The 11,232-nt window shown below is 46.3% G+C and overlaps 1 protein-coding gene across 1 annotated transcript in view; it reads right to left on the bottom strand.

Annotated features, from left to right (window-relative positions):
* Positions 1-428: 428 nt before the first annotated feature.
* LOC122987848 (glutamate receptor ionotropic, NMDA 2D) overlaps positions 429-11,232 on the bottom strand; it is a 51,239-nt gene continuing 40,435 nt past the window's right edge. The window contains exons 15-16 of the mRNA XM_044359880.1: positions 7,732-7,967; positions 429-6,809 (exon numbers count right to left, since the gene is read on the bottom strand). Coding sequence (XP_044215815.1) covers positions 3,603-6,809; positions 7,732-7,967 — 3,443 coding nt within the window. The 3' untranslated portion in view covers positions 429-3,602. The remainder of the gene's footprint in view (positions 6,810-7,731; positions 7,968-11,232) is intronic.

The following is an 11,232-nucleotide window of genomic DNA, read 5'->3' as shown; positions in this document are numbered from 1 at the left end:
CAGAGGAGAGCAGGAAAATGTAAAAGAGACAGCAGACTGTGAGAGAAACATCCTGATGTGTAAAAGCAGTGAGTGTCAAAAAGTAATGTTAGGTAGTACGAGAGGAGTGACAGACTGATAGCTATAGTAGATACAGATGAATAGAGAGTTTAGACTTTTACTTGTCTTTTTTGTCACAGGCACTAATGTCTTCACAGTCATATAGGAGGAATCGAAATTCAAAAATGATTTCAGTGTCTAGAATCGCTACAAAGCTAAAACATTTAAAACTATTTCATCTAACACTTCCTCCAAATATACCAATCTTAACTAATATATATATATATACCTGTATGTATATATATGTATATATTTATTTGTACATATATATTTCTTTATAGATAAATGATAGAATTCAAATGATAATTGAATACAATAAAATATCTCAGTTAAATCACAGTATAACATGGTACATTCTCAAAAACATAGTATATTTTAATATATTCTTTTTTCTCAGCATAAAAGAAAATAAATAAAACAAAATAAGCAAGAGGGTTTTTAAGAGTCACTTCTGTTCATGCAGTCACAGACTTAAGTATTAGCGCCTCAATAGAAATCAATAATGCTCAATGACATACCAGGTTTAAGCCCTGTTGATTGGTTGAAAATGACTGTGTTCTACGACACAGGAAGCAATCAAACTGTTGCCGTGGTTTCCACTGTTGGGGTGGAGAGTAGAGCGAGCTTACTACCTCATGGAAAAGGTGGCTGCCCTGGGTCCTAAGCATTTGCTACAATTGAACTACACAACCCTCCCATGACAAATCTTTGAGATTTCATTCAGTTAAACATGCAATGATTCTGGGGCTTTCCAAAGGATGAGGAAATGGCAAAAGCATTTCTCTAAAATAAAGACAGATTGTTTTAAAAATTGCCCCACGCGAACTAGAAAAAAGCAATCCATGTGCAGATAAAAGGTACTGTCTGCCCTCACTGAAAGGCAAAGGAGTCAAAAGGGGAATTGAGAAGGTCAACTAACCCTTCGATCTGTGACAACATGCACAAACACAACGCACAGTCCCTCACATAGCAGGTCAACCCCCCCTCCTTCTAGCCGTTATCAACAGCATCCCAAAAGCTACAAAGTCTAAAAGTAGATGTTCTTTTGCTACATCATGTCAAAGTTACATTCAACTACAATAGAAGAAGAGCTGGGCTGTGGCTGGTCTTAGTGTGAGAGATGAGGTGGATATGTTGACCTTATGAAGATGGAGTCTATCATTGCAATGTTGGCAACGTTGGCACAGTTTACACTGTAGATGGCTTTTGGCACAGCTCACAGAAGATGCAATGCTACAGTTCACTACTCTCTTATGAACACATAGCACTTCGTATTCATATTGGTCAGCCAGAGCCAGGTGCTGTGGACTCTAACTCATAAATCACAATCACATCTGACCAAATTAGATTATATCAATCCAACATGTAAGAAAATCATTGAAGATGTGGAACATCTGACTGCGGCTGAAACAAATGTTCTCATTTTAAAATAGACAACAACAACAACAAAAGAAAAACAATTACAATGTCTCAGATGCAAACAGTTGTGCCATTGCATCCCTGTCACATTGAAGGTGGGAATATTGCTCAAAGTCAAACAGTCATCTGATAATCTTGATAACAGGAGTTATTATTGACTGCATTCAATGAAGTCTCAGCTATTGTGCACCTCAAATTGGAACTCAAAACATTCACAGTAATTTGTTCAGTCTTATTTGCCAAAAGGAAATAGTCAAAGTACAAGATTATTTCCTCAGCACAAGTGTCTGTGGTACTTTGTTATTTGAACCTTGGTTACAGTGAATTTTATTGTCCATAATAGCAACATGAGTTAACATCAAGTGATTTTTTTTTACATGTCAGCAAAATATGTGACCTGTAGATTGTGCAGTTATAACTGTGGCACACACGTCTGAAAAATACAATTGTGCTTCATGTAATCCATCATCTACAAACTCTGCCAAGGTACAGTATAGTAGTGAAATACAATAATATCCTCGGAAAGCTTTTACAATGCGCTGCACTTGATTCAATTTCCCTCACTTCCTCTGAATCCTCTGAATATATCCTGACTAGCCACTTTCATAAAAGCAATAAAGTTCATAGCTGCACACCCCTTGCTTTGTATTATGCAGCCACAATTATAAAATCCACTAGAAGCCTCTTGTACAATTGTCTCCGAAGCTTATTTGAATATTATACAGCCATCTAGTGCCAATTACAGATATTGCACCAATCACCCCCTTGATCCACTTATATGATGGTGAATTATGCGTTGTGGGAAAAAAAAGATGGGTCTTTCTCTATGAAAACAAATTACTTGAAAAAAAATCTTGCTTAAAAGCTCCTGTGTGGAAATTTGGCACTGCTACTGAATCATTCCCACTTCCAACACTAGCCACATCCAGCCTCCTCTTTATTAAAACACTAACACAGTGAGAGAAATATATTGATAGAATAAAAAAGAGGGGTGGGGAGAAAAGTCTGAGTAAGAAAGTAAAGAAAAGACAGACAGAAAAAGAAAATCTGCTACATGTCTTTTTTGTTCTTATTGTTATTTCTCTTTTAAAGTTCAGTTTTTTGTTCAAATACTTTGATAATGTGTGTTCCAGTCCTGCTTGGACCAGAGGCGACATGACAAGCTCCAACAGGGAGGAAGAGAAGTTGTTCCTGTTCAATCTGATTGGTTAAAAGGGTTTCTAGCAAAACATGACATCTCGTAGATGGTCCTGGGGTAGAGCTAGATGGGTCTGATGGTGTCATGAGGTCAACGGGCAAATAAATAGCACTGTCCTCACTGCCCAGTGAAAGGTGATCAGGCAGACAGAGTGCATGAGAGAGGTGACTGCATTGCTTTTCATAACAACTGATTTACAAAAGGGAAGAAGAGGGGGCAGTCTCTCCAACACCAAGAAGCAGTCCACCAATCCAGTTCAAAAGCCAGCAGCCAATGAGGACAGGGAGCCAGAGTCTCTGGACCAAACACTGGCATCTTTCGGGAGAGGGTGGGTCTCTCTATATCCCACCAAGGTGTGTTCTCAAAGCCAGAGGGAGGGAGACGTTTTGAGCATATATCTGTGTGTGCGCTCGTGCATGTGTGTGTGTGTACAAATATGACATCATTACTCACAGGTTGGAGACTATTCTTATCCATAGTTGTGACTCGGGGAGGGGAGGAGAACCGAAGATGACATCACAAAGCTCAATTCTGAGCGGAGGAGAAGTTCTGGGGCTGCTGTCCCCGGTGATGCAGCCTCGCCTTCACTCTCGTCGTCATGGGAACCATCCAAACGGATGTAGCTCACCCTGGTGTGGCATCTCACCGTCGCCCTCACGAGAACGCGTACAAAGGAGCGGGTGGCGGTAGTGTTGCTCTCGCACTGAGTCGTGTTAGCAGTAGAACTACTGTCGACATTAGTTCCCGCAGTCATGGTCGCTAATTGATTACCTATGGTCACCAAGGCAGCCATATCTCTGGTGTCATCCCTGGCTCCAGCTGCCGTGGCAGCATGGTTCTCAATAGCAGTGGTGCTTACTACGTCTCCCTCTCTCCTCTCCCCCTGTCATACCTCACTCTCCAGGCTGGAGAAGTGGGCCGACCCTCGGCGTGAGCACAGACTCTTGGCTTTGAGTGGCAGGTGAGGGGAATAGAACCTCCGTGGCTGTGGCACAGAGCGCAGTCTCTGATACTGGAGTTTGGCACTGGCCGAAGCCTGAGCCTGACCCTGGCTGGCCATCCCTACCCCTGCTGGTGGTGAGACGGAGGATGAGGATGGCGGAGGCGGGATGGGCATTGGGAGGGAAGTGGGAGACATGGACGGCTGCTGGGGTGGCGACGGTGAGGGCAGAGGTGGATGGTCTGTGGGCTGTGTGCTGAGGCTGAGGTTAGATTGGCTGCCTGATTTGGCCTGACTGGGATCTGGTTTGGGAGGCAGAGACTTGGGACGAGAGCCCCCACTGAAGCTGTGGCAGTGGGGGAGAAGCTCTTCCTGGCTATGCGAAAGCGCAGTTGTTCCTCTCTTGGAGTGGGAGGCATGCGAGCGGCTGTGGGGATGTGGGTAAGGATGAGGTTGGGGGTAAAGGCTACAGGAACACATGGTGGCCCGTCCTGTCTCCTCCCCTCTGTCCCTAGCTCTCCCCTTGCTCTTCCCTCCTTCACCCTTCCACTTTTTCTCTCCTTTCACAGGGATCTTGTCCATAGACCAGTATCTTCTAGGTGGAGGGAAGGCTGCCGGAGGTGGCGGCCAATGTGAGCCCAGCCCCCCGCTCCCTCCTCCTGATCCCCAACCTACACCTGGCCCTGAACCCCAGAAATCAGTACCAATCCAGCCCTCTGCCCTTGTTCCTAGTAAGGAATCATCTCGACTGTTGATACTGCCCCCTTTCTCTCTGGAGGGGTAAGTACCAAAGAACCACCCTCCTCCGCCTATGCCCCCTATTCCAGTACTGCTTCCCCCTGCACCTCCTTCCCAGTACCTTTCAAAGCGGCCGAACTCCCCTGACGAGCCCTCATCTGAGTAACTGTCCTCTGGCCTTGCCCTGTCCCTCTCTGATTCAGACACTGCCCCCCTACCTGCCCTCCTTCCCCTCTCCTCCACCCTCTCCCTCACTCTTTCCCTCTCGTCATCATCCTCATCATCATCATCCTCATCATCCTCAGAGTCCCACTCATGGAAGGACAGCCCTTCTCTTGTCTGTGCTTTCTCTTTTTCATAATGCATTAACAAAGGACGCCGCTCTCCGACTCTACCACTGTCATCCCTGTCCATCCCTCCACTTCTTCGCCGCTTATAGGAAGGAAGGAGTGGGTGGAGGGATGTTGGAGGAGTATTAGAGTCATCTCCTCTTCCGTTCACCCAAAATTTGACTGATGCAGGGAGTTTGTTGAGGTTAGGGTAGCGCTTACTGGGGGTACGATGTCTGGAATGCGGGCGTGAAGATTTGGGACGCCTTTCCCTGCTTCTGCTGCTATCCTCCTCTTCCCTGTCATTGCCCTCCTCTCCTCCCTCTCTCCTGACTCTTTCCCTCTCTCCTTCCCACGAATCCCGTCCCTTCTCTCCAAATGTGCTCCGATACTGAGTAGAAAAGGAAGAGTAGTCTTGCATTCCTTCTTCTCTCTCTCCCTCTGCCTCTCCTTCCCTCTCTGGCTCTACATCTCCCTCCTCTGGCTCAGAACGTTTTCCCCCAGTCGATTTCTTCCTTTTCTTTGTCTTCAGCGCCTTCTTCTTCTTCTTTTTCACCTTTCGCCTCTTCCTTTCTCTCTCTCGCTCTCTTTCCCTTTCTTCCCTCTTTTTCCTCTTTTTGTTCTTTTTCTTTTTCTTCTTCTCTTTCTCCTTCTCTTTCCTCCTCTTCTTTTCCCTTTTTTGCCTCTCAGCATCTCCACCCACTCCACTCCTTTCTCTCTCACTCCAGCTTGCCCACCACTCTTGAAGTTGAGACAGTTGGCTCCCCCCTCTCTCCCTCTCCCGTTCCCTTTCTCTGTCACCCCAGGATGTGCGTGGTTTCCTGGGGGGTATGGGTGGCGGCAGGCGCCCGTGGCTGAGGGAACGAGGCCTGATGATTGAGCGTTCCCTCTCCCTCCCCCTCCCAAGGAGGAGGCTTGACTCTTCTGTCAGCTCCTCATCATCATCATCATCCTCACCATCTATTCCTCCAGTCCTGTCTCGTGTGCTCCTGGAAGAGCTGTAAGAGTAAGTTGGAGAGGTGGAGCGAGAAGATGAGGCAGATGACGACGTGGATGTGGATGAGGTGGTCGACGAAGAGGACGAGGAAGTATAGTGCAAGGATGCGGAGGGAGAAGGGGGGGTATAGGAGGGGCTGAGGGGTACTGGCACAGGAAGTGAGAGTGGGGGAGAGAGGGGGCGTGCCCTCCTCCCTCCTCCCTCCCTCACTCCATCACGTGCTCCTCCCCTCCGCCCCAGGGGCAGAATGTTCTCGTACAGCGGCCCTCCGGGCTCTTTGGGCTTCTTGGGCCTGCGTTTCCTCCAGAAGGATGAGGGGAGAGGGGGAGAGGGGTGTGGCAGCGGGGGTGTAGGAGGCAGAGGGGCCTGACTCTTAGGAGGCAGTCTGGGAGTTCCCAGAGGTTTAACGGCCCCTTTCCCCTGACCTCCGCTGCCACCTCCCACCACCCTCTTCCCCACCCCGTGGTCCATGCCCTTCTCTGAGTAGAAGGCCACACTGGCTGGAGGGGGCTGGGGGTGGCCCCTGGGCATAGTCTTGGGGGTCTGGGACCCTGCCTGCTGCTCCATGCAGGGCCCCAGTCCCTCAGGGTCAATGGGACCATAGTATCTCTTATAGCCATCAAGTCCCCCACCCCCTCCAGCAGTTGAAGCCCAGTTTGGTGGGACTTTCTGACCAAAGGGTCCCATGTCAGTGATGGCCCCCCTTACAGCCATAGGGTTGGTGGCTGTAGCAGATTTGGGCAGCCTCCAGCGATCCACCACAGCCAGTCTACGGTCTGGCCGGGGCAGGAAGGTGGAGCAAGGGAGGGGTGCACCAGCAATGGGGGTGTTAGACGGACCCAGTGCTGTGCCGGAATGCACCACAGTGGGAGGAGAACCCGGTAGAGGTGTTTTGTAGACAGGCTGTGGTTGCTGTTGTTGCGGTTGTTGCTGCTGTTGCGCCATGGCAATGACTGGGTTTGTCATAGACGTTGAGACAACATGTGGCTGGGAAGGGACTGTAACCATCGCAGTGTGGTGATGAGTAGGCAAAGATTTAGCTCCACCTGGTGCTGTTTCATCCTCAAAGCTACAGCAGCTATACATGCCCTGAGAAAAAGAGAGGACAAATAAGAAACATAAGAAACAGTATTATTCAGAGTAGCATGAAAGAAAAAATTAAATGTTGCTTAGAAAATAATAGTTCAGACATAGATTGGCAACAAATGTTACAACATAGATGTGTACAGATGCAGCAGATATAACTACACACGTACACAAGAAATTGTATTACTGTAAGTACATGAGAGATAGCGAGAGGGAGGGAGAGAGGAGTGGAGAAAAATGGATATCATAAAACAACAATCCAAAGAAGTTCCAGTTTTCAAAAGAAATGCAAGATTGCTGTTTTTCAGATAAACATCCATTCCTATTTATAGTACAGTAGTGCATTGTTTGGTTAATGAAATTGAACACATAAATGCATAAATTAAACACAGTAGTGGAATTGGATAAATTATTATCAGTGAAGCCACAATAATCACATGTATATGGTGTGGGCTGTTTCTGTCAAGGTCACTGTCAAAGGAACAGGATATCCAGGGTGTAAGCAGAATTGAATTTCAATTAATCTCCCGAATTGACTGAGTGGAATTGAATTGACCTCAGACCTCACGCTTTCCAACACTCACACTCGGTAACAGATAAGGGCACACACAGGCAGGAACACACATGCTTACACGTGTGTGTGCATATGGCTACATGCCCAGCATTTTGGTTCCATAGATGTTGTCCTGTTTTAGTGTAGCATAGTTTTCATGCAATAAAATAAAGGGAAACTCATTCACTGGTTGCCACAAGAGGTTTTTTTTTTGTTGTTTTTTTTACAGAGTGAAAGTTAAAGCATTAGCAGTGGGAATGTGGATTTAAAATTTGGACAAAAACAATTTTCAGAATGTCTGCAAAAAAAAAGTAAGACACATAGTGTGCTGGCGCAGAAAAACACTAGACATACACAGACAAAAGCACTTACCCTACTGATTGCCAGGAGAAAGTCCAATTTTCCAGAGCTGGTGGCCATGCAGTGGCGCAGCTTCCAGTAGACCAAGTGTTCCCAAGCAAACACCAGCAGACTGAGGCCCATAGCCACCAGCAGCATGTAGAAGACCCCGGCCATGTTGTCAATATCTAGTTTACTGCTCATCACCTCAATTTTGTCATTATGGCAGATACCTGATAGCCAGAGGCGCTCCAGCATCTCAATCTCATCTGGAAAGGGGACGGGTGGGGGGGTGGGGTGGGCAAGGATGAGGAAGAGAAGTGGGAAAAGGGAAATGGATGAGGTTAAAAGGGTGTGGTGCACAAGGAAAGAAGGGCAAAGAAAATGGGGGAACATAGGCAGTGGAGAAGAGTAGGATTGAAATGTGCAATAAAACAAAGAAAGTAAAGAAAGACAGGACAAGACATAAAGGGGTTAAGAGATGAGAGAAGGGATTATGTTAGAAGAAAAGTTAAAGCTGGGAGGCTTGAGGTTATTTCAAGGTTGTAGATAAATAGATTGATAGATAGTCAGATAAATAGATAGTTACAGAGGACACACAGAGAGACAGAAAGGCTAATAATAAGCATTAAAGTACAGGTCTACAGTAATGCTTGCTGTTTGCCCATTATCCAAGGTGACTCGTCAAGGTCAGAGGTCAGTAAAACAAAAAGCAGCACTGTGCCCAAAGTAACAAAGAGAACGGAGACTGGGGAAAGAGAGAGTTCAAAACAATCAAGTAGCTCTGAGAAGTAAAATGGCACAGACAACCTAATCTAAACATTGTAACCAAGAGTAAATGAGGAGAGGAGGAGAAAAGGAGACCAGGAGTCACAGTGAGATGGTTGAATAGTTTGTAAAAAGCATGGAATAGGGAGAGAGAGATGGAATAAGAGAGTTGGGAAGAATGTTTTATATAGGGAGAGAAAGCGCAGCATTCTTTCTCTGTCCACAAACGCGTCAGGGGAAATGAGACTGACAGAGAGAGTTGGAGGGAGCTGGAACAAGGGAGGCAGAGATGGAGGACGAGAGGCTGAGATTGTGTCGTTATGACAAACAGCGGGAACACTCCTCAGCTTGAAAAGGATGAGAGGAGAGAAAAAGAGGGAAGAATGTGAAGTGAGAGAGAGAAAGAACTGATAGGAAGGGACAGAGACAGAGTTAGAAGATCATAATCATTTAATTGTGCTGGAGGTATGGTCAGAATCTCCATCAAGGTGGTAAAGCTCTGGGGGATTCAAGATTCCCATCTGTTGACCTACCAGGAACCAGGCAAGACCGTTTTACCCACAACTCTGCCTTTTCATTTATGATCTCACTGACCTAACGAATCTGAGCTGCCCTGCTAAACCTGTGATAGGCTGCGGGGGTTGCTGGTGTAACCATAGTGATGGACAGCCAGAAGATGCAGCGTATGATTCATGATGGAATTAAAGAGGCGTATTCTCCAAAAGAAGTCGTAATGAGAGCTTTCTGTTACACTAACAGCAACGGCAGGGTGAGCAGAACCGCAATAACCAGGTCTAAGGTTTAAAACTTGGCAAGTCACACATCCACTTTCAACACCACACTGCTCTGTGAAAACTCAAGCTCTAGCTTTTCATTTGTGCCATCATTAGCTGTGCTTGCGTAGCTTAGATGAAGCAGACTCAGTCATCTGTGTGATCTGGCTAATGTGTCTCCTGTAGAACATCATTAGCCCATCAGCCGTGGCCTCCAGCTAAAGCAACAGATGGACACAGTGCTACTGCAGCCCACTGGCAGACTCAGGTAACAACTCCCTGTCTCAGATTCACTCATACACACTTATGTTCCAAAACACAAAGGTTTGTTTTTAAGTGTAGCCTATTGGAGAGGATTTATTCTGTGTCAATGACCTTCAGTAGCAGCTGTGTGTCCAAACATGAGCCTGATGTGAGAACAGCATGTGTCTTAGTGAAGGAAACAGGTAGTCTCCTGTCGGTCCTCCACTTCCCCAGCTGAATTCTTTCTCTAAGCTCTAATTCTCATCTTATGGCTTTCCTGCCATTTGACTTCCAGTGATTCATCTTGTGCTTCTTCGCCTCCCTCTTTTGCAATGTGACTCTCCTCTCACTGCGCCTGTTTCTTCCCTCCCTTAGACCTTTGTGATGGCAGTTGTCTCAACCTCTCAGTCGCAGCCAGCTCAGGCCTGCCAAATCTGACAGGTGTGTCAAATCCATACTACACCTCTGTCGTTCCTGCCAGGTCAGGTCAGGTAGAGCTGGCATGCTGCAAACACATTGTTGGCATGCACCACAAAGACATTATTTAATAAAGGAAACTGTATTTGTGTGCTTTCATGTGTGGGGGCGAGCACATGTAAATGGGCCAGTGCCTGTGTGTGTGATGCATTTTGCAATGTGCCAGATGTGGCATGATGCCAGACATGTCCAGAGTCGCTGAGCTCCCATATTTGTTGAGCAGTAAACCATGACCCGTACAATCCTGTGCTTTTATCACAACATGACAAACCTCTCGGCATGCATTGCAAGATTCCTGAAAAACACCCTGCCAGCCAAGAGCTGCAAACCCAGTTTCCCACATTTTTTTAATATCTATTCACTGAATAATATATTCTTGGAATCAAAATCCTGATACTGTGCAAAAAATAGAAGTCGATCTGATAAGAGCAAAAAGGGAAATCTTGCTACTCAGCAGTTTTGCCTTTATCAGGAAACAAGTTGTAGTGAGATCAATGGACCATTTCTTAAAGCTGTGGTATGAATCACTAGAGGCAGCAACAAGGAGAACAATACACGCACAGGGTTGACAAAGCAGTGGTGGACATCTCCAGTGGCCCTCGATCTTCTAACGCAGTTGTAAAATGATATGACTCAACATGGCATAGTACAATAATGATGTAACACTGTGACATGATTTAGCTCAGCTGAAGGTGTGATGCCGAGTCCTTGAGCCGCAAGGCGATTTTTGAGATGCAGCCTTTGAGGCCATGCTGAATGCAAGTCCTCCCTCCCTCCTTCCACATCCAAACAAACTAATCCTCTTCCTTAGTAATCCACTTCAATAAATACCTTCATACTACTAGAACCCTCAGCATTCAACACCATCCTGTAACTAGATCCATCCGGCGTGCACAGCTGATGTTAAGGGCTTTTGCTAAACAGCAGCAAGGACAAGGACATGCACAACACAGAAAGAAAAAGAACTGAAAGAAACAACAGACATAGCATGTCAAGGCTGTCTGGGCTCTCCGTTTTTCTTGCACACACATCCTTTTCCAGGTCCAGCTATTCAGCTCCAGACACCAGTCTTATTTAATAGATCTTGGCACCAAATTGGCATTATCAGTGTGTAAGCAGCTAAAGTGTCGGCGTGCCAGAAACAGCTAAAGGGCTTTGTCCGCCACGCCATAAGCAAAGCTGATTTAAAAAACGAGGAAAAGCCAAACAAGCAGCATCCGATTGAGACAATGAATGCGTGTGGTGGACTGTGTAAAATGACAATCAAGCATTA

This window comes from Thunnus albacares, chromosome 8 (assembly GCF_914725855.1).
Source record: "Thunnus albacares chromosome 8, fThuAlb1.1, whole genome shotgun sequence".
Classification (NCBI taxonomy): Eukaryota; Metazoa; Chordata; class Actinopteri; order Scombriformes; family Scombridae; genus Thunnus; species Thunnus albacares.
Note: the sequence above shows the minus strand (reverse complement) of the source record. Positions and strands in the feature narration are given on the sequence as shown.